We start from the raw sequence: 24,227 nt of genomic DNA, 5'->3' as shown, positions 1-24,227 counted from the left end.
AGAGGACGTAGACTGCAGTCAGATTTTTGCAGATGACAGACTGACCTCAAAGAAATCCTGGCAAACTGTCAGACGACTCTGGGAGAGGGGGCACAGCTCTGCCCAGGCCACTATCAGCGGGGGACGTGAACTCTGGAGGATCTCTTGGGGAGGGCGTGCCCAGCTTTCTGCTGGACGTCACTGAGGCCGGTGAAAAGCTCTGCAGTGGTGAGATGCTGGGGGCAGTGGTTTTAGTGTTCCCACCTCTAAAACCAGGCAGGTTGTCCTTCAGTTATCAGGATATTACAGTGGTCAGGGTGCTGGACAAAAGTATCGTGCATGTTTTAAAACGTAGAGTAGCTGATGTGGACTCTGTCCTGATTGTGAAACCAGGACTCACTGTGGGAATATGAGACGCAGGAGCTGCTGCAATGAGGCGTTTATTGACTGTGAGATTTTCATGGATCAAACCTGAAGGCACAGTCAAGTTTGGTGTTCATTTGAACCATAAGGTTGTTTTACCTGGCACTGGAAGTCATGTATTTAACAGTATTTTCAACTAACAAGGGCTCAATAAGCATTAAAAGGTTTAAAGGTTTTTATGTTGGCAGGAAACTGAATCACGAGGAAACGAGTCTTTTAAATCCAGCACGGTTCATATGTTACTGAGGAACACGGACTGTTGTCGTGACGGCAGCAGCTGATGAGCCTTCTGTTCAATACATTAAACAGTTTTAATCTTGTAGAAGATTAAATTCATTCTGACAGAAATTAATTTATGTGAGTCATCAGTGGTAAGAGTCGAGCTCAGTCAGTGACTCTCAGCTCAAAGAGCAGCGCAATGAAATTACAGTTTGACACTGAAATTAAAATCAGCAAGGACGTTTGAAGAACGACGTGTCTCCTTCTGTTAAATAAAATAAAAAGAACAATGTAGTTTGGAATTTGAATCAGCAGAATTGGAGGCTTGTATTTGAAAACATATTTTAAAGCACTTTTCTAAAGAGATTCAGCACCATACGACATGGATGACATGTCTGAGGTGGAAGTCTTCTTCTAGCGCCACCATGAGGTTCTGGTTGGTTGGTTTTGATCCTCTTCTTTTTCATTAACTGACCTAAAAACATTCCCATCAACCCGTCACTTGTTTGACACTAATTAGCAAATGTTAAAGTAAAATGGTAACATGGTTAATACTATACCTGCTAAATATCAGCATGCTAACAATGTCATTGTGAGCGTGTTAGCATGCTAATGTTAGCATTTAGCTCAAACTGCCGTGCAGTCTCATGCTGCTTGGTTACAGTGCGATCGAAGACTCTTAGTCTCACTGGATGTTTGTATATTCAACCATTTCCATTGTTTGTCTGGTAATGTTTGGAAAAGTCCATGGAGTAAAACTGCCTGACATCCAGTTGCATCATGGGAAATGGATCTTTGAATAAAACAATACACCAGCTCCAACTTTTTTAAAAAGTCTGACTGCAACTTGAGGGAAACATCAGACAACTCTGCTCCTTGTTCCACTTTCAGCACGATAACAAATAAAAATCGTATATTTATAATGTTCAAAAAAAGAAGAAAGAAATCAGCCGAGGGAATAGAAACAAGGTTTTAAAGTGAGCGAGCAAATAAACCAAGAAGCCGACGTGCAGAGAAAACGCTTCTCATTCCCAGGAGAAACATTTAGAAACCCTGGTGTCTGGCTACAACCTCGTTACACTGGGTGTCTCAAGATTCACAGCAAACTGTGCAGTGTCAACAATGATGCAGTGTAGTATCTCCCACTCTGTAGTGCATTAATGGTTTCCAAATTGGGGTACAGATTCCCTTAGGCCTCCCTGAGAAAGTCCCGGAGGAGTCGCAGCAACATGAAAGATGGTCTAGTTTAACTGCTCTTTCATTTCATTCAGAAAAAGTTGGTGCAGTGATTGAATACAGTTGAATACAGTGGATTATTACTTTCTGTTTTATGTAAACATTTATCTTCTCAGATCCCACAGACAAATTTTTATCCGACAGCGGTCCATGTGAAAAATGTCTCTTATTCAGCTCCAATAAATAGAAAGAAGTTCTCTGATTTATTTTCTCCTCCACCCTTCTCTGTTTTTCTAATCCTCCCACATTTGATCAGTGCAGAGTAGCGAGTGAGTCGTTGTGATGACGTGACTGGATTTTTAAAATTCAGTTCAGGGTTTCCCTCAGCAGCTTGTTCCCTGGTTTGTTGCTGTTTTCCCATAAAGTGAAATAAAGCTGAGGTCAAAGTGTATGTTGTTGTTTGAGTGGTCTGACGTGGTTTTTCTTTACAGGAGGTCCGGGAGTTCACGACCCCTGTGAGAGGGAACCTACAGACGTCCTGTCTGACCTCAGCGCCCAGCAGGCCGACGCCATCACACACAGCGCGCAGGTCAGTCGGTCTACAGAGCAGCTCGTCACTTTTACTGCTGACGGCGTTGTTTAAGTAAAATCTTAAACCAGAAAGAAATAGTAAGATTATACAGTGGTTCTGCATCATAACAGAGCTGCAGCTAATGACTGTTTTCAGTTCTAGTTAATCTGCAGATTAGTTAATCAGTCATTTAGTTTTAAATGTGTGGACGATGGTGAAAAATGTTGATCACAGTTTCCTACAGTCCAATGAGACGTCTTTAAATTTATCACAATACAAGACGGGAAGCTGCTCGAAGCTGCTGAAAGATTGTGGCTGAATTTCTTGCACAGTGGAAACAGTGTGAGGACACGGTGCCGCACCGGGAAGAAAAATGACTCAAACATGTTGCAGACATTGCAAAGCTTCTTTCTGGAGGCTCGCAGATACATTTTATTTCTCCTGCAGCACAGTATGCTGCCTGGATGCAGAGTATACAGTTATCAGTTTTAATAAGGTCACAGCAGCATTAGTGTGAACATCAGTCACTGTAAAATGATGTTCATTGGTGGGAAGCCAGAGGGGGATCGTGTCCCCGTCCTGCTCGTTTTTCACCAAACAAAAGATGTTGTTGAATCTCATTTAAACACATGCAGCAGCAGCAGAACGTGGCTTCTGGAAATAAAGCAGGGTTTCTGTTTCAGAGGCCGAGTCTGTGTGAGAACTTCTGAGCCTCAGGAGAGAAGTCTCTGCACTTCACCTCAGGCCATGGCCAGACTGACATTTTTCAAAAGTACAGCTGGCTGGTCTAAAATTACTACACAAGTTTGAATCCAGATCAATAAGTGGTAACACTCAGGCAAATGAAAATAAACACGTGATGGCACTGAGCCGTTTAATGCTTTGCTCAAAGGCACTTCAAGGAAGAGTGGGCATTTCCCATCCACATCATCCTGTCTGAACCTTAAAGGCTTCCATTCACAGGCCTCTGTCTCTCACCTGGTTTTTACTGGTCTCAGAGGTGATGAAGTCGATCAACACACCAATGGAAATCAACTTTCAAACTTCAACTTCATCAAATCTGAGATGAGAGACGCAGCGATGAAACCTTCATTTTACTCTGTGTGGAAGAATCTTTAGAAAGTTCCTGTGTGATTTGAGTTTTAAATCCAAGTTGGGAATTTGTAAGTATCTTTTCAGAGATCTTTATAGTCCAGACTCTTAAATGCTGTTTAGAAGCAGTGTCTCTCCCTGAGGGTGAATTGATGCTGTGAAACCACAGATGTGTTTTGATTTTTAGACGTTACTTTTTACTTCACTTCCGTGATAGTAAGTCTTTGAACTGCTGCTTTCTGGACGTCGTCTTTACATCTCCCCCTCAGAGCGTTATAAAACTTCCCTTCCTGTTTTCCTGCCATAAAACCAGCCGCAGACACTCAGTGAACTGAGCTGTGATCATTAGTCAGGCCGGGAGAGGAAAGCTCGGGCTCAGCTGAGGGACTCGTGAGACCTTGAAACATCTCGCTGGGGTGCACTTCCACACCGCCCACCGCACCAAAGTCAGCACTTCTTCCAGGAAATCTGACGAGTAACGCTCCCTCCTGTTACACTGATTGAAGGAGGGTTATTTAAAGCGAGTCCTCGGCCGCCCCGGTGAAGCCCCGAGCTCACGTCAGCACTATAAATAGCTGAGTGTCCGCAGAAGCCGGGACTCTGACCTCGGATAAGCAGCCCCTCAGTGCTGCAGAGGCTTGACGAACTGGCAGCCTAATTAGCCACATAATAAGCGTGGGAACAGTCTTCTGCGTTTACACCCACACCAACCCCACTGCTGCTGCCGCCACTGCACAGCACAACAAAGTCTGCCCCCGGGCGGAAACTGTGGGCTCAGCGCTCAGAAATATGAAGACATCCTCAAATTCATCTCTTCCTCCCTCTCTCTGTGTGGCTCTCTGGAGCTGGATGAAAAGTGCCTGAAATGGAAATCAGGGAATATTATTCTTTCTTTTTGTCTTACTGAGTGTTTGTTCCTCCCCTCTATAATGCATGAAGTTTCTCCCAACAGAATTAGTCGGGCCACTCGCACACGTTTCCCCGATAATTAAAGCGTATTGATCGGAGAATAAATGGTATCGTTGCAGCCTGTTTATTCCTCTGCTCTCCTGTGAGTGTGCAGGGGGTTTCTGTTGCTTTACCACTTCAGTGACGTGCACTTTTTCTGTCTGTTGTGTGTGTGTGTGTGTGTGTTTTTCAGCATGCGTTACGCCTCCTAGCCTTTGGACAGCTTTACAAGGTCTTGAATATGGATCCTCTCCCCGCCAGCAAACCCTCACCAAGGCTGTTAGAAGGTGTGTGTTTGTGTGTTCATATAGTGTGTGTCTGGTAGATATATATATATGTGTGTATACTGTGTTTGGATACGTTAACAGTAGTGATGATATGTTTAGTGACGTGTCCTCTCTCTCTCTGTTTGATGTGGCTCTGTGTGTTTTGGTTCTGCAGGTTGTCAGAAGAGGCTTCGGGAGGACGTCGGGTCAGATGACAGAGACTTCATCAAAAGGATGAAAGGTGACTTTAACCATCGACTCGCTCATTTCACGGACTCACGGTTCCCTCAGATCAGAATCCTTTAGAAAACAAATAAGTAAAGGCAGACTGACTCATCTGGCCAGCTTTTATTAAAGACTGAGTTTAGGGCAGAAGGATCAACTAAGAAGAATCAGCCATGATTCAGTTATGTTGATGTCACCTTGTTATGTCTGGATTGTTCTCACTTCACAATAACCACCAGTTCCCACTCGTAGCAAACACACTGTGTGTGTTTTTTTCATTTTTTGTGAAATTGATTATTTTGTTTTGAGCAGTCCAAGCTGATAAAACACAGTAACACAGACGTGGTTCTCACTGTTAAATCCTGCAGTTCACCTCTGCACCTACATGGTGCAAATCAGAGCAAATCAATGCAAAGAAAAGAAATGCACAAACTGCAACTCTGTGCTACAGTGCAAAATCTAAGACAGCTATTGTGTGTCCAGTGTTATCAGACATCCAGACTGAAACAGCACAGGAATACGATCCAGGAGACAGGAAGTCCAGTTTGTGTAATACAATAGGTCCATGTGTTTGAAGGTTTGTCATCTTCAAAACCCTGAGACAGGACTCTGGAAAGTTCTTCTGGCTGCAAAGATATTATCCTCCACCAGATGATTGGCATAAACAGAAAAAAATATGACGTTTGTTCACAGTGACTCGGTTTGTTTGGACTCTTTGTTGTAAACTTCAGAGACCACATCCCGGTTTGTGCTCCCTAATGCTCTAAATGCTTTTTTAAAATGCTTATCCACCACGCTGAGATTAAAAACTGTGAATTTTTATGAACAAAAACAGCTAAATATTGTCTATCGGCTCTGTGTTCGCCTTTCCCAACAAAACTGAGTAATTGTTTGTCTCTTAACTGCAGATAAGTGGATATTGATTGAGGACTTTGTTGCTCAGTTGTAACTAATGACAAAGACAAAAGGCTGTGTGTGTTGACACTGACACTGTGTGTATGTGTGTGTGTGTGTGTGTGTGTGCTGGACAGCTGTAAACTACAGTTGATGTAAACACGGTGCTTTCTGACGGGGTTTGTGTAAAAAATGGAAAAGTGAGTCAGTGGAGCCAAAAGACTTGAGCCTCAGTCTCTGTGTCAGAGGAGAGAAAATACCTGGACCCTGCCTGAATGTGATCTGTTGTGGAACAGTGTTTGAAATTCAGTGGTCGTGTCTGATATCTCCAAAGATCATATTAGGAAACCAGCTCAGTGCACTGAGTTGTGTCACCAGCTCAGCTGATCGCTGTATCATATCACCCAGCCACATGAAACAGGTTAAAGAAGGAGGCTAAAATTCTTAAAGGGGCTTTTAAGTGAACTGTTTCCTCGGAGCAGAAAATTGTGTGAAGTTATCAGATTTCCAAATAGCTGCGAGTGAAAGGGAAAAAAGGAAGAGAAGGAGGAAGACAGGAGGCTGGTGCTGAAAGAAAGATTCAGAGTTTATCAGGAATCAGTCTGCTCCTGTGTTCGGGTGAGAAAAGGTCTGAGGGCCAGTGTCTTACTGTCAGTGAGATTTAAGTCCAGCACAGTGTCGACATCAAACTGTCCACCAGCATTTCTCAGCCGTCCAGGTCTTCATCAGGTCACAACAAAGAGGTTTATTCAACTGTTTGTGTTGTCAGGAGAAATTCAGATTTTTGTCAGCATCAAAAGTGGTGAAGAAACTGAAATGAAATAAGATAAGACTTTATTGATCCCTGATGTTACATGAAATAAATAAAAAATAGAAAGAAAGACACTGAGGTTATAATAATATGATAATAAAAAACTTTATATAGCACTTTCCTTAGCAAAGTTACAAAGATTTAATATAAAGATAATTTAGAAACAGCGACTAAAAACTAAAGAAAAACAGATCCTAAATTAGAGAGTAATAGAATAATTACACACAAATATAAATTGTCAGTATAGTGGGATAATAAAACACAACAACATATCAAACATCAAACTTAAAAGCTTTCTGATAAAAGAATGTTTTAAGAAGAGTTTCACACCGAAAATGTTTGACAGGTTATTGATAGGTCACAATCGAGACCTATCAATAACTTGTCAATAAGTCTATGATGTAACTTGGAGCAAGGCCAGTTAATGCTTTAAAAGCTTTGAAATCAATACAGAAACAGCAAAAAACACTGAAATAATGTGCTCATATCAGTGACACTAGTTGAGAGGGGAGAAGATAAATTCATCTATGACCTTATGTAAATCAGTAGGAGGCAGGATTGATCCAGTTTTTTAGCTGAAAAAAACATAAGTGCAACAAAATACCTCCAAGATTTCTAGCGGATTGCTTAATGTTTATTGATCAGTGAGACAAACTTACTATGATTCAGACCGGAAGAATTTGTAGGACCATTGATCATGACCTCAGACTTAACATCATTGAATTTGACATCACTCAGACAGGTAAACAGATCATCAAGGCTGCTGGGGTTGTAAGTTTGAAACATAAAACTGTGTATCATCTGCATAAGAACGGTGGGGGATACGATGGCTCTGAATTTTCCTACTGAGAGGAAGCATGTATACTGAAAACAGCAGTGGGCTAAGGATAGAGCCTTGAGGAACACCACTATTAAAATGGGCATCCTGTGATAACAGAGAGAGTTCTGTTGAAGAGGTATAAATGTAATAGATTTAAACCAACCCAGGTTTCTAGACGGTGCAGAAGAGCGGAGTGATCAATCTCAAAGGCAGTACTCCAGGACTGTGCACTCACCTCTATCTGCTGTTAAAGGTAGAGCATTTAAAACCTTAATGAGGGCTGTTTCTGTGCTATGGTGAGCTCTAAAACCTGACTGATAACTATTTAAAATAAAATAAAAGTGATGATTTAGAAACTGGTCTGTAGTTACTGAGTAATAGAGTTAGGTCTTTTCAGTCGGGGCTGATGATTACATGTTTAAATCAAGTGGGAAACTTACCAAAGATGAGAGAACTTTGAATGATTAAAGAGTAAAATGACTAACACAGGAGAATATCTCTTCAAAGAACTTAGATGGGATAAAATCAGCAACACAGGTAGAGGATTTCATTTGAGAAATTATTTTATCTAGTGCTGATGTTAATGGTTTGAAACTTTGAAAGTGATATCTGGGATCAAATGTTCCTCTGTCCTTTCATGTAGGTATAGGTGTGAATAATGAGTAAATTATAAACGATAATAATATTTATTTTAAGTATATTGTGCTTTATAAAGTATATGTTAAACTTGTAATCCTCACCCTACACAGTTATAAAACAATACTATGACGTATGTATGATAGACATGGAAGGAAACAAGCTGCAGGTTGTTGTTGTAAATAAGAAAACACTGAGGATGATTGATACTGGTGCTGCATTTGTCCATTTGTACATTTACATTTACATTTAAGGAGTAATTCAGCAGCATTTCAGCATCACTATATTTTATTTGGCGGGTTCTGCTACTCGCTGAAGTGCAGTTATTGATGTTGAAACATTGATTGTAAGTCAGTTAGATGTCTAGAAACCTTTCACTTCACATTTCGCTTCTATCCTGGATGCATCGGCATCTTCACTGCAAATCAGCAAAACCGTCCTCACTGAGTGCCCTTTAAAATCCAGTCATCATCAGCTCTTATGGACAAACTCAGCACTGTAGAGATACTTGAGTGTCACATACCATCTGCAGCTCCAGAGTTCAGACCTAATCGGCCAACCTCACATTAAATTTTCATCTTATCCATGACTTGGAAGCTTTCAGTATTTATTCTCCACCTCTACGGCCCTGCCTGTCGACCGGCAGTCGAACCAGAGAAAAGGGAGAGTAAAACAAGAATCAAGAGAGCGGGAAAAGTGTAAGAGAAACATCCGACTTTAGACCATTTTCAGAGCTGACATGACCTTTACTCACTGCTGGACAGACCTGATTTATCTTATCTGATGCTACAAATAATTCACACTGGTTTCTATCTCTGCTGTCTTTATAAAAGCCAGAATGAGTAGCAGTGCAGCTCCCCTGCTTTCAGGTGGCTGAGCTAGGCTATATTTGTATTGTTGTTGTTGTTTTTCCTGTCAGGAGCAGTGCAGGCTTCTCGATGCTCCTATAAGATTTTCTGTAGTGTCTCATAGAAATTTGTTCAAATGTAGTTTTCAGTCAGCAGTAGCCTTTTGTGAAGTGGTGCTGTCATTAGTGCCTGTGTCTGCTCCATGTTTGTTCATCCTGATTTCAAAAGTTCATGTTGTGATATTGTCGTATCTCTTGGCTGACATATCATGTGGTGCTGTCAGGATTTGATTTACAGTGTTGTGTGGACCCCTGCTGCTCTGTTCTGCTCATATATTTTGCAGAAAGTTTGTCTAGTGTTGTTGCCACATGTATTTGTATTTTCATTTTTTGCCTCAAAAAACTGGTTGGTGTTAGGAATCAGGTTTAGATAAGAGGAAACGCACCTCTGACATCCTGTATCTGCCAGTCTCACCGAGATGTTGAGGAATTTATCAAACAAAGTGAGGAAACAACTCAGTGTAAATATCTGAGCATCTGTAATGACAAAAACCTCATAGTTGGTCCCATTTTTGTTGGGAATATGATCCAAGACCACTTCCTCTGAAGGTTTTCAGCTGGTCTGCAGTTGTTTTCGTCTGCATGAGTACGATCGCTGTGTTCAGATCTGCCTCAAGAATCCTGATCCTGAAACCCTGAAACCCTGAGTCTGATTTAACCAGACCCCTGATGGCTGTAGCCTCTCTCTCTCTCTCTGTCTCTGTCTCTGTCTCTCCTGTCTGTCGGTGTCACAGTAATTAAATCGTCCCTCACTGGGACGATCGTCTCCGGCAACTCTCATCTGCTTCCAGTTCAAAGGAGGTGACGGGAGGCAGAGATAGAGGGATTAATACTGGAGGCTGCTGCCACGCAATTATCTCACCACCTCCCAACACACACGAACACACACACACATACTACACACACCACACACACATTAACACCTCCCCCTCTCTTCCTCCCAGCAGCTGTCCATCAGCACCTTCGCATTCATCTTAGACGGCGTCTCCATCCATATTCATAGTGAACCACACTTCAGTCTTAAGTGCCTGTCAGAACCTCACAGTCATTACACACAGTGACTGAAGGACAAAGGACGAGTGCAGGAGCTGCTGTAGCTGCTTTACAAGCCTGGAGTGCTCTCTGAGTGACACCTGTTCTACAGAAACACCACCTCTGTGGCTGACCACACGGAACAAATAACACACTGATTATCTCAGCTTTCCCAGTGTCTCTTCAATGAGCACTTGTATGTAGATAGATCTCACTTTTAATGCTGTGACAGATTTGAACGAGCCTGATCAAATTTTCATTAAATGTAGACGACAGCTGTGAACCATGAGAATTTTATACACTGAAGTTGAATTGATATGCAGCTCTAATGTCATCATATCTGCTGCATCTGCAGTTTAACTCTATTTCAGCTTTTAAAGTATCTCAGAGAACAGCTGTTAAAGTCTGTGTCTCCTTGAAGTTGTAGTTCTCGTTACTCCACAACATTCTTGTGTTGATGGGTTTCAAGGGCGCAAAGGTCACCAAACCTGTTCAGACTGAACGCATAAACCTTCAGCTCAAACCAGAAAAACACTGTATTAGACTAAAAGAAACATGATGGCTGTATATTCAGGCTGTGACAGGCTGTGCTGTGGAGCCTCTGACGTCCTGAGACATATTTTATTAACGTGTTCACACAAGTTCACATCACGTGTGAACTTTGCACAATATAACTGTAAAGTCTGTAAAATTCTCACTTTCTACAACATTTGCACTGTAAATAAGCTGTGGCCCAGGTTGGGAAAAGACTGTATCTTAAAGGCTTTAGAAGGATCAACAGTAAAGTCTGATGCCCATTAACTTCTAATCTCACAGCAGCAGAAGCCTTATGGAGCATCTGACCCCTGTGGCCTCAGAGAGTTTCCTCAGAAAGTCAGGTTCAGGCTTCTTTCTTTACCCCACAGTGGAGTGAAAGGACTGCTGGCAGCTGTCAGGTCTGATTTTAATTCAGTTTGTCTGTTTATTTTTTTAAGTGTTTACAGACTCAACAAAATGAAGCAAATCTTCTGCAGCTGCAGTTCACAAAGTTGGAGTTAAAGCAGAGAAAAAAATCATTTATTATGGAGACAGTCAGCAGTTTTGTTATAATAGATGTCACTGAGTGTCACGGTTTCATTTTCAATTCATCTGTGAGATATTACTGCTCAGAGGCTCAGGGGAAGCAGAGAGCTCTCCTCATCTCCTGTCAGAGAGGAGGTGTGAAGTGGCTCTGACTCTGAGTGTGTCATCAGTGTAACACCAGGGCCGGTGTCAGCTCAGCCCCATCAACTGCCTATTAACAGTGAGAGAGCTCGGCCAATGAAACGGCTTCTCACACTTCCTGCTCCTGGATTCTCGAGTGCACTCTGCTTTATTACTTATTACTCTTATTTTACTGATGGAAAACTGACCATCCACAGAGAGCGCAGGCAGCATGTGTTAGCTTTAAAGCACTGACGTTTCCTCTGTCGGAGCTTCGTCTTTTACATGTTGAGAAAAATGTGCAACATTAAAGCGTGTGTTTTTGCATCGTGATATACTTCTCGACATCTGTGGTTCCTTGTTAATTTTCAGAATTAGATCAGTTTAGAACAACATGTTGTAAAGGATTAACCAGTGAGTCCTTATGAGTATTAAGACACTTCTCTCCTCTGAACCTCTGGTTTCATATAAACGTTAATATTTGACAGTAAATGTCTGTATCACACTGCTGGACCATATCTGAACCATATCACATACTGTATAATGATAAATGAAACGTTTTGCATTCTGTTGTAGGAAATCTGTGGGAGACAGATACAACCAATCAATCAGTTTTCCTCGTCATGAGGATTAACGCTGAGCTCTCCTCTCTCCTTTAGTCCTGGACTGGAGGATGACGGATCCAAACCACCCCATGAACGCTCTGATGCGTCTGAACCAGATCCACCCGGGTCTTCAGTACCGCCTGCTGTCCCAGTCTGGCCCAGTCCACGCTCCGGTCTTTACCATGTCCGTGGAGATCCAGGGAACCACCTACCAGGCCACCGGGAACTCCAAGAGAACCGCCAAGCTCCAAGTGGCCCTCAAGGTATTTACAGAGTTTAAACTGTTGCAGAAGGTGCAAAAACCAAACGAGGATACTTGTTAACTCCAGGGCACGTTTTCAAAATGTACGATCTGACCTCAGTGTCATCACATTTATCTTTAGATTCACTAAAACATTAACAGTTTATAGGAGCGTTCTGCTCCTGATGTCTCGGGCTGATTTAAAAGCATCTTCCTCTTTAATAAAAAGCTCTGTCTCTGTAGGAATCCTGTCAGAATGTTGACAGACAATCTGAGTCTGTCAGCGGCAAAAACAAGAACTTTACTGGACGTATTTTCCTATCGATCATTTACACCCGAAAACATGGGAAAATAAAATCCAGGTTCAAAACCACCTGAGGTCCTTTACCATTGTCATTGTGAGTGTGTTAGCATGCTGACTTTAGCATTTAGCTCAAAGCGCTGCTGTGCCTGGGTACAGCCTCACAGAGCTGCAGAGTCTCAGTGTTGTTTGAGTGGATTTTATTTTACTTTAATGCAGTACACAAGGGAAATGGAGGTGTGGCTCTCAGCCTGGAAAAAAAATCTAAACTAACTGTGGAGTTCATGGAAACAGCTCCAGGAAAAGCTCGGAATACAAAAATAACTACTAAATGAAAACATGACTGGGAAACACTGAGCCGTCTGTCTATGAAGTTTAATTGGCAGGAGCCGTCTAAAGTCACAGTTTGACTGACGTCTAACAGCACAGGCGCTGCATCTACTCATGTTTTATTCATCAGTATAAAACACTGACGTACTCTGAGTTCATGTTGTACTGCAGTGATCAGTGAGCACTACATGTTCTGTAGAGTTAGGATGAAGTATGGAACTGGGACACAGTGACTGTAGCTACTATCACCTAAAGCAGGATGGGAACTGTAGTGCAGAACATTTTAATAACAAATGCAAAAAAGGGATTTTATTTAAAAAGCAATGAGAAATGAAAATGAGTCAATTTGTTTCCTATCAGTGCATTTTCTGACAGTACAGAGGATCAGAGAGAAGGCACAGTTTAATTATACATCGTCTGTGTTCAGTATTAAAGACAGAAAAACAAGAGCAGACGAGGAAAAAGAAAACACACTCGACTCAAACACGAGACGTCAGAGTGAGTTTTATTCAAGCAGCATAAACAAGTCTAATAAAGCAAGTTTTACTTCTGTCTTTTCATTCTTCATGTGTTAATTTGATGCTTGACCTTTCAATATCTACATCTATGAATGAAGTGTTTACCCAACAAAGTCACTTTATTTACCAGAAAAGTTTTCCTCCTTGGTGAGAACCTCAGCTTTAACAGGCGTCATAGTTAGTGGGTGTAGCAGTTTATCATTAAGTTGAAGCCACGTTCACACTGGAGGAAAGCCTGTTTTTATCCCAATGAAATGCACAAAGTCATTGGCTGGATTTTAAAGCTCATTTCTTTGGTTTCAGGTGTAATTGGATAAAACAATCGTCTCTGTACTTTTCTGCTGATTCAGTTAATCTTCTCTTGATAAAACATCTCTAATAAACTTGTGAAGTGCTTGGTGCTCGGTCTCATAACTGGAACATTACCAGAGTGCACCAAAAACTGATGAATTAGTTCCAAGGGGAACTGGAATGGCCTCTATTACTTTATTATATTCTCTAAATGAACAGATTAAATTGATTACAGAAATCTCCACACTGTAATAAGTTTCCAGCCTCATCTGTCAAACAGGTTACAGCACATGTTCCCTCTTCCATCTAAAGTAAAGCTGCAACAATTAGTCAAGTTATCATTAAGTTGGTCTGACTTTTTCATAACTGATGAAACATTTCAGCCGTTTGTCGAACAAAAATAGTTTCAAATGCTTCAGTGTTTCAGGTTCACTGTGAGGATTTGCAGCTTTTCTCTGTTTGATATCAAACTAAACTGAGTCTCCGTGGTTTGGACTCCTGAACACATCACCCTGCTCTCTGGGACACTGTGGACACTGGGACACAAAGTTAGACACTTTCCAGTGGAATTAACAGGAATAAAGTGGAAATCTGCAAAATTGCAGGTTAGTTAATAACAGGGAACTTAAATGTAGTTGAAAAGAAAACATGTTGTAACATAATCTTAAAATAATCTTCTCTCCTCTGCTCTGTGCATTCCTCCATCACAAGGCTCATCATCACATCTCATCAATGAAAGAATCGATTAAAGTTCAACTTATAGATAAAGTCAAAAATGTCATTTTTCAAATTTGTGTTAGTTTGTACGTCTCATGACAAAACAAAATGTTTATGTTTGAATATGATACAGTTTGTATTCATTAGTTAATTCACATATGTTCCATGAGTTTCTGGAAAGGTTAAAAATGAACCAGGAACGTTCCTCCCCTTTAAAACCCTGCACATTAATGGATAATGCTTCGTCCAGACTCCTGTTGTATAATGTGCTGTGAAGTTATTAAGCTCTTGCTGCTGGAATATAAATCTGTAAGTGAAGAGACTAAAACCAGCTGATGGTTCAACAGGTTAAAAACAGCACTTTAGCTCAGTCGGTCTTCAGCCTTTACTGTAGTTTGTCAGTCGTCCTGTACTTACAGTGTCAGGCGTTTAAAAAGCTGAACATTAACACAGTGGCAGCTGAGCTCTTTTTAAAATGACGAGAGAGCAGAGAATGTTCTTTTCGCGACGAGGCTTTCATTGAACTCGTTAAGATCACACTTTTCTCTCTTTCACACACATTTATTCATTCAGTTACACATTCACACTTCCAGTACAGCCAGTCTTTGTGCTGCTGGTGTTGTTGATGGGCCACTTTGCAGCCTCCCTGCAGCAGCAGTTAAGTGGTTGAGTGCCTTGCTCATGGACAGTTCAGTCATCGATGATGGATGTGAAAGTGTGACTCATTTCCCGTCTGTTGGAGCATCAGAGAAAGTTTACCACTTACTTTTCTAATCAGATGATTGTCAGGCTGAATGCAGAACAACCCCAACTGTTAAAATGTTTACTGTTAGGTAATGAAACTGTGTGTGTGTGTGTGTGTGTGTGTGTGTGTGTGTGTGTGTGTGTGTGTGTGTGTCGTTCCCTCCTCAGGCGCTGCAGGCTCTGGGCTACGTGCTCGGCAGCGACGGAGACGTGGACTCGCTGAGCGCCGACGAGAAGTCAGATGGCGAAGGCAAGAACGACAGGATGTCCACCAGCTCCAGCTCCACCTCCATCACCTCCTCCACAGACACACAGGAGGTGGGGAACACACACACACACACGCAGAGTAAAACAGTGGGATTATTCACAAGTACACATGAGGTTTCGACTGATGCACAGACGGACAGTGGCCTTTTGTGAAATAACAGTGTCACCAACCTGTGATGTGATGGAGTTTCCTCACTAAACACATCAGAGAGGTTCAAACTCAGAATTCATAAAGTTAAACTGTCAACAACCTGCAAACTCTGAGCTGAGAGTCACTTAACTGTGTTTCTCTGGAGAAAGAGAGAAGCTGAATGCACTAATTAATTAATTGATTAATTGACTAATTAACTGTTGCACCTAATCTTTAGAGACCTGTATCTCTGACCAGAGGGGAGGATGTCAGATTCTCTTAGATTTAAGGCCTGTGTAGCTGATTCTCTGTCCGTCTCTAGTCCAGAGCTCCAGGTCCGATCCTGACGGCGGGAGGTAAAAACCCGGTGATGGAGCTGAATGAGAAACGCCGTGGCCTCAAATACGAGCTGATATCGGAGAGCGGCAGCAGCTACGACAAACGCTTCATCATAGAGGTACGAAAACACACACTCACTGCTCCATCTCATAGATTTCCTGTCTCAGTTTCAGAGGGTCTTATTAGGAATTGATGAGGGAGGGAACGTGTTTGATGTTCAGCACCTCGGTGCTTCCTGCATCTCAAAACATCTTCACACTTCTCAGAAAAGACAGCCAAACATGAAACCAATTTCATCCCCAAAAAATCAGCCTGAATCACCGCAGTTTATTATTACTAAATTTTATTCCAGTGTAATGAAGTAAGCGGCGTGTTTTCTTTGAGGATTATGTCTCTAATAATCACTCAGTGTGTGGCAGCTCTTTATCTGAAAAAACAAACATTTGGACGTCTGTTTAGGAGAAGCTGTTACACCAACCATGACTGAGGAGATACAGTAATGGTCTGATTGACAGATGGTGTCTGGGAGGACTGCCACTGTACACACGACAAGCTGCTTTAATATTACTTATGTCACTTTTATTTCATATGGGAGTTGCTTTATTTGCCAGTTTATTACTTGTAAGTAGCGTTCATGTCAAAAACCGAGTCTTTATTTCCACTGGGAGAAAAACTGCCTGAATGAAACGTGCCTGAAAACCAAACAAACATGGACGCCGCACATCAGCCAAACACTGTTGTTTAATGGATATAATGTTAGACTGTCAATCCACAGCATTTTAATTCTCCCACAACCAGCTCTGCAGTCATACAGCTGTAATGCTCAAAAAACACGAGCAGAAGCAAAAATTTAAGTGTAAAAATCTTTGACCAGCAAATGTTTAGTATTTATATTTGATTCATACAAAATCCAAAGATAGTGTTTTCTGTTGACCTGACCTCCCAGAATCCAGCTACACAATATTAACCTGTGTGTGGTGTGACAGGTGGAGGTGGACAAGCAGGTTTTTCGGGGAACGGGTCCCAATAAGAAAGTAGCCAAAGCCAGCGCAGCGCTAGCCGCCCTGAACAGCCTGTTCTCCGGCTCCAAATCTACGACCAACAAGAAGAAACGACCCAATCCTCCAGTGAGTAAACACCCTGGATAAAACTGACTGAGTGATACATCATGTACAGTGCTCATAATGTACTGTGTGTGTTTGTGCAGCCAAAGAGACCCGTGGCCTCGGTGCTGACCCTCCCGGCCCTCGCTGCTAGACCTCCACGGGTCCCCGTCATCCCCAGAGCTCCCTACATCAGCACCCCACCCACACATGGATACATCCCGCCAGGTGAGAGACGTTTAGAAACAAACACCCCCCCTTTCTGGAGCCAGAGGGGAGGTTGTCAGCAACCGTCTGGTGGCTGCACCTTGAACCATGAGCTCAAAGTAATATGGCTGGATGTAAAACTAAGAAAACGCTGGAGAAGCTGGAAGCAGCAAGTGTTTGGCATTTTTGCTTAGAAAATTATTAGTGATTATGCAATTAGCAGAGTTGCAGATTAATATTCATTACTGACTGATGAAAGACTAATTATTGCAGCTGTAGATGATATTAATGGAACTGTCTGATTTTTCCCCACAGGTTTTGGTGCTCCTTATGGTTACAGCCCTGCAGGCGCTCTCCCTGCTTACGGTACGACCATAGTCACTCTATCAACTCTGATCAAAAATCCATCCATTAAATCTTCATCACCACATCACAACATTTGAGTTCTTCTTTTTTTTTCTTTTTCTTTGCTCTTCCTCAGGTTTTCCCTCCAGAATGCCCTCAGTAGTTGTCCCAGTCATCAGAGTCCCTACAGCATACCCTGTCACCCACCTCTACCCTTATTAAGACTCTCCCTCACCTCACCTATCTCACAGGAAATCACTTGTTAAAGGATCATCCTTACTTTTGACCAGTTTACCCAGTCAGTACCACTGTTGTGTACCTTGTTCCCCCTGCACTACAGCACCAACCACTTAGATTAAATTGGCCATAAAAAAGTTGTGCAGCACTGTTATCACTTTCACAAATAAGCTCTTTGATCATCAAACCATTATGCAATGAAAAAGTTCAGCATTTAGTGAGCTGCACTGTGTGAAAGGCTGATCAGGTAGATATTACAGAGCAGGGAGCTGAGCATCTGCTCTGTAGTACTAAATGAAAATCTACATCAGGGAGGTAATTAACCACCTAATATAGAAAATCCCCAACTGTTAACTCCAGGGAGGAGACATCCACTGTAAGTAACCAAAAACACCAACCTCGCAGCAACAACTAAACATCCATTGTACAGAAATTAATATACTCTGTTGGGAACTACAGAAACAGGCGCCATTAAAAACCAAATATCCACCATAGCACACTAAATAAATTAGGAATGAAAATAAACTGGGAACTAAAAGAATCATTAATCACACACCAACTGCTAATTATCAAATGTAGAGAACAAAACTCCTACAGTAGATGGTCTTTGTACAGAAACAGAAAGAAGATTTCCAAATTAACTGTAAAAGCCAAACATCCACAGTAGGGAACTAAACGTATACTGAAATGAGCTAAAAAAAAATAAATAAATAAAGAAAACTACCATACACCATCAATTTATACAAAGTAGGGAACTAAAAATCTTCTGCAGGAAATTGAAGAAACATTTACTGTGGTGAATTAAAGAAAAAAATCTACCGTACAACTAACTACACAGTGTAGGAAAATAAACAAATTACTGTCAATACACCAGCCAGTGAACATCCTCTGTAAGGGAAATAATTAAATGACTCTAGGTAACGTAAAAGGAAACCACACCAACAACTGAATTTCTATGGTAGGGAACTTTAAAATAAAAAGAAACAACTTTTCCATAACTTTTTGATGGGAACTGAAAAAATACCCACTGTAAGACTGCAACTACTACTCAAATTCAATTAACAGCAGCTATAGGGAACTAAACAAACATGTAACATACACAGACTGCTAAACATAAAATGTAGTAAACAAGGGAACTAAAATAACAAACTGTAAGGAACTAAACATCTGCTGTAGGGAACTAAAGCAACCACTAGCCATACACCAAAAACATGGTGTAATCTAGGGAACTAACTCAAAATTCACCATAGAAAAATAAAACTACTCACTGTAGGGAAGTAAAGAAATAGACTGACACTATAGGGAACTTAAACACACATGTGCACTGACTACTGAATATCCGCTGTTAAATATCAACTGTAGGGAACTAAAGAAACAGCCACAGCCAGGAGGGAACTAAGTAACACCAAATACACAGATCAGAAATTTGTAGACTACAAATGTAGATGGTCAAAGGGCTTCTTTGGCAAAAGGTTAATTACTCCTTTAACAACCACTCATGGATATGAATGTTGTTTTGTATCTTAATTTCTTAATTTTAAAAAAGAAAACAGGTTTACAATAATCGGTTGCACTGAGAGACCTTTTTCTCTGTTTGGATATTGAATGTCCGAGTTTACAGTTACTGTTGAGTATGAGCCATTTTGTGTTGAGTTGAAATACTTTCTTTTCAGAGAGATTTTATTTTGTTTGTAGGTAATATTCTTTTTAAATAAATGAATATTTTTGTCAACAGCGGAGTCATTTTTAATGTTTTTGGTGCAAGTTCTGTTGTGATTTATGCTTGTTTTTATCACCACATATCCAGTCAGTTAATCAGACAAGGTTGTTGCAGCGTTGTCTCAGATTTTGTTCAACCATGTCTATCTCATGAATGTCTCCCAAAACCAAGGTCTGTAAAATATTTCTATTCAAATCTTATGTGTCCATATTTTGACATTATTTAATTTCATAGCCTCAGAAACACGGTTATCTTGACAATGATTATTCCTAGCCTCACCACACTTTGTAAGATGCAAGACAAACATGTTGTCAGTATGACTGAACCATTTAAAGTTTGTACTGCATTGCCATAGGTAAAATGAGGAAGCCATGGTTCTAAAATAAGGTCAAGATTGTGGGAGAAAATCTGATTAGTGATCAGATGTAAACACTTTGCCTGCTTTCCTGTGTAACCTGAGTATCCTGGGTTGTTCTGAGCATCGACAGCCCCAGAGCGAAATAACTGTAGTACTGCTGCAGTCCCTACTGTCCTTGATAGAGGTCAATAAATGTGACAGGCTGCACTGAATCTACTTGTTTCCCCCAGCCTTTAAGAGTCCTGGGAGCTGTTACAAATACTTTCTAATGGGCTTTCAGTGATCATATGGTTGAAGGACTTCCCAAATCCATTCATGTTTATCACTACAAAGTAAAGAAATAAGGGGTTCTAAGCTACCTGGTAATGATTCCTGCTCCTGTTAACCCTGGTTGCTCGTGTCTCCTGTCTGTAGGTGGCCTGTACATCGACAGTGCCTATTACCAGCCGCAGACCATAGCCACACCTATAATCATCCACCTGGGCCCTCAGGATCTTTTCTGACCCCGCCGATGTACCGAGACCACGCTCGGCAACAGACACGACCTCCTGTTTAATCCCTCACCCTTATTAAACTCTGTCAGCGCCTCTCAATTACTGCGGCACTGCTCTCCCCACCCCAACCCTCTACCCCCCGGGTTTCTCCTTCCACATGAGACAAAGCATCAATATTGAAAGCAATATGGAAGAGAAAACACCTCGGGCAACACTCTGCGGTCGGGTTTAAGTGAGGAAGAGGCTGCAGCCGAGACTTTGTGTTACCCAGCGCACTCTGAAAACGTCAATAAAACACAAAGCAATACTTCTTCTGCCTTCGGGAATCTCAACGTGTTCCAAAGCAACTTGACTCGAGTCTCAAACTGTTTTTCAGTCAAGTTGCTGAAATCAAACAGACCATCGGCACGGGCACATTCACAACAATGTGGCCTGCTGTGTGTAAATACAGTATTTACTACACTGTATATATGGATGTTTGTGAGTTTTGAATATATATATATATATATATATAAACATGTTAATATGTTTGAATATGTAAAACCTACCAACGGGTAAAGAAACATATTTCTAATATATCTCTGAATGTAAATACAGTAGTGACTGAAGTAGCTTTGTATTGAAAGCACTCTCAGATATGCTATCTATAAATATTACAAGTTAAATACATTTTACAAATTGTCTATAACACCGTATTGGTATGTTGATGGTATATAATCCCAAATTACACATTACTGCATAGAGTAAACTAAATAGTAATCCAATCCAAAACACCAAGACAAATACCATCATTTGACAAAAAACTATTTTGAACGATTTTAAATCTTAAAAAAGGAAGTTTGTCATCGTCTGTTCTCTGCTGCTGGATTTTTAGCTTCAATCAGTGTAGGAAGGGGTCAAAGGTCAAATCTTATGGGTCACAATCTGATTAACAGAAGAATATTTCTGCTACACAAAATAATTTTTCAGACTTTCATCCCTAAAATTATTCAAATATAACAAAGGAGGAAGGATAACAAGTCGGGATGTCTTAAGGTGGTCAGAAGGCGAAAAGGTTTAAATGGTTGTAAATGTTCCTGAGAGATATGTGTTAGCAGTTAAAAAATATAATAATAACTTTCCTCATATTTATGGCTGAAAGCCTTTATTATGGTATATGTAATTTTACATTGCAATAATTCCTATTTATATAGTGAGATATGGTAAACACTATATGTTTTGGGTTTTAAAAAACAGCCAGTCACTTGTTAGCAATACTAATGTGGACATAAAATAGTTTCCTTTTATTTTTACGTTCTGGCCAACTATAAAAAAAATGTCTGCAGAGGCGAAACATTTACTGTACGCAGAGCTGCACTTTTACATTATTTTGGTGAGATTCAAGAACCTCAGCTCCAATGGTGCTTTGAGAGCACAGGTAAAATAGTATTGTTATTACTAATGTGAGCTGTATCAAACAAAATAATAATTTTATCTTGGTTAAAGTAACAAGCTGCTCTGATTTATTGCAGATAATGGACAGAAAACCTCATGTTTCAGCCATATGAAGAAACTATCCCTCTGTATGAAAGTGCATGGAGCAGGAGATGCTAGTTTGGAGAGTGTGCAGGACTTCAGCTTTTTATAGGTTTGTACAATGTTTTCATAGTTTTCAGATTTTCCCAGTCGTTGCTAAGAGGCATCTGATGCTTACTGCAAAAGAAACAAGTCAAACTTTAAGAGATATTCTAGAGGATTTCTTTAAATTAGCCTGTTTGGGAAAACTGGGGAGCTTTCCTTCAAGAAAATTTATCAAAATTAATCTTAAATGCCATGAAGCAGGTCAAACAAAACTGTGATATAAAGCAAGCTATAACACAATTAGCATTAGCATATCTCTAAAAAATGATTTGATCTAAAGAATGATAAACTTTTATGAGGCGGAACCAGATTTAACGACCCGCTAAGGATGTTTTCGATGCTTTATTCCTCGCTGCAGCAATGACTGGAAAGCACAAGTGTCGAAAGCAATATTCAACTCAGGAACCATGAAAACCACAGGAATGCAAACTTAATCTGATCATGTAATGTGGACACAAATATACAAATGAAGAAAACTATGTCAACAATGTGTCTGTACAGTAGATAATCCGAAGAATGTGAATGGAGATTCAGTATATCCAGTGTAATATCCATGTACTGTTTGAGTTTTGATGAATGTCTCTGGTTGAATGTAAAACTGAATTTGTCCACAGAGGTCAAACAGTGAGGAAGGAGTGCTGGGTTAAGACTGAAGTACTGTACATGATTTTTTTTTTTTTTACTTAAAGAATTTAAGATATATTTAGAGGTTCTAGATTTGGCTTATAAATTCGACATGTGAATAACACTTTATCAAGAACATGACCTCTCGTGTCTTGTAATTACAGTCCTGGCCTCTGACTCTATGGAAGTTCATTAATGACAAAAGTGCATGTAATTTCTGCTGTAATTTATCTGCAAGTACAGCGCACCAAGTGGTAAAAAAAATTCTTTCATTATAGTTATGCATACAATATTTCTGGAAATTCAAACATTTATACATAAAATCAAATATTGGAATTTCAGTTTAAGGCTAACATTTCAACAGTCAGATATTTCTATGTATATGTAGATATGTCCTGTAAATCCACTAGTGCCATACAACATTCTTGTTTAGTGATTTGCAAGACACAAACAAAATCAGTTATCACAGAGATAGATATCTCACTGGAGACAATATAGCAAAATGGTTGGCAAGTTGCAACCAACAGTTTTTTTTTGTTTGTTTGTTTGTTTGTTTTTTTTATTAATCAAAAAGTCAATTAATTGTCCAAAAGTAGCAAAAATGTCACATTAAAACTTTCCTGAGCTCAAAGTGACATCTTTAAATTTCTATTTTTGTCTAGTGATCAGTAAAATACTTCATCTGAAACCTTTGAAGAGTTGTAGTTTTTGTTTGTTGCCGATCAGTTTTCGATCAATCAACTTATCAAGTAGCCGATCTATTGTTTTAGCACTACAGAAAGCTTAACTACAGCTCTGTTCTGACTTTAAAACCTCTCTCTGCATGATCTTTAATCTCGACTTCACAACTGATTACTGCTCAGTTTTGTCATTTTTGAACTTCCATATTGATAGTCCTATTCAGCTCCAGCAGCTTTTTGATGTGAAGGCAACAAAACCAGGATTCTTGTCTTTATCGTCGGCATGAATCAAATAACAGCCCAAAACAAGACCTTTAAGCCAGCTGCTCATATAAAAAGCTGTGAGAGGAAATGTGTAGAGAGTCTGTTTGTAAGGAGGATTATTTAGTCTCACTGATGTTCCCCCTGATCTCACCTCGGTGCTACATGACGTGTGCAGCAGTATGAACAACACAGGGGGCTAAAAACAGACTTCACACATTTACATTTTACACCGGAGCAAAACCACTACCACTTTCTGTCCAGGTAACATCCAGTTTATTTTTCTTGCCAGGAGCATCACACGACAGAGGAAAATAAAAACACTCCATCAGTCAAAGTGTTGATGTTTTTACCTGTTGGTTTATGACTGGAATATTTATTTCTGTCTATTAAATAAACCAGCACTTCTCCTAAAGCAGTGATTTGTTCTGCCTTATTATTCTTTTTCTACATTGCCTCAGTCACCTGTAAAGAAATCAGTTGGAAAGTTTCTATTCCTGGTTTGAATTTCCAGTGACTAATGTGAAGACACAAGGTTTTCACTCCTCAGCAGTTTCCATCTCCCCCAGAGAGGTCACACTTCAGGGTGTTGAAGAATGACTATAATTAAGATCAAGTATCAGTGAAAAATGAAAAACAGTTTTCAAATCTAGCTACAGGTAAAACATTAGCAAAAAAGCGTGAAAGTTAATTTTTGACATGGGGACGGTCGCTTGATAAAATAATCTAAACTGAAAGTAAGCACTTAAAGCAAAATGGCTACCAGACTCCATTAACAAAAAATCATTTTACCTCACAGGACACAGAGGTTGCTGGAGCACCACTGCCATGATCAGTTAGTTTGTTTGTGTTATTGTGTTGTACTTTTAGGATCTGATTATTTCTTCCATTACTGAAAGCCACACAATAACACA

General features: G+C 40.4%; 1 protein-coding gene across 3 annotated transcripts in view; it reads left to right on the top strand.

Annotated features, from left to right (window-relative positions):
* The window catches only part of LOC108881639 (spermatid perinuclear RNA-binding protein), a 66,126-nt gene extending 42,398 nt beyond the window's left edge, over positions 1 to 23,728 (top strand). Inside the window, exons 9-19 of one of the 3 annotated variants that reach the window (XR_007814441.1) lie at positions 2,289 to 2,386; positions 4,602 to 4,695; positions 4,850 to 4,915; positions 11,841 to 12,049; positions 15,097 to 15,246; positions 15,648 to 15,782; positions 16,651 to 16,791; positions 16,872 to 16,995; positions 17,290 to 17,340; positions 17,456 to 17,617; positions 20,049 to 23,728. Coding sequence is in view for 2 of the 3 variants with exons in the window: in XM_018673701.2 (XP_018529217.1) it covers positions 2,289 to 2,386; positions 4,602 to 4,695; positions 4,850 to 4,915; positions 11,841 to 12,049; positions 15,097 to 15,246; positions 15,648 to 15,782; positions 16,651 to 16,791; positions 16,872 to 16,995; positions 17,290 to 17,340; positions 20,049 to 20,137 (1,157 nt within the window). In the remaining variant the exon portion in view is untranslated. Of the gene's footprint in view, positions 1 to 2,288; positions 2,387 to 4,601; positions 4,696 to 4,849; positions 4,916 to 11,840; positions 12,050 to 15,096; positions 15,247 to 15,647; positions 15,783 to 16,650; positions 16,792 to 16,871; positions 16,996 to 17,289; positions 17,341 to 17,455; positions 19,289 to 20,048 lie in introns of those variants that run through there. The other 2 variants (XM_018673701.2, XM_018673702.2) reach the window with 2 other exon arrangements.
* The last annotated feature ends 499 nt before the right edge of the window (positions 23,729 to 24,227 follow it).

Source organism: Lates calcarifer, linkage group LG13, assembly GCF_001640805.2.
Source record: "Lates calcarifer isolate ASB-BC8 linkage group LG13, TLL_Latcal_v3, whole genome shotgun sequence".
NCBI lineage: Eukaryota > Metazoa > Chordata > Actinopteri > Centropomidae > Lates > Lates calcarifer.
The sequence above is the reverse complement of the archived record's forward strand: the minus strand, read 5'-3'. Positions and strand labels throughout refer to the sequence as shown.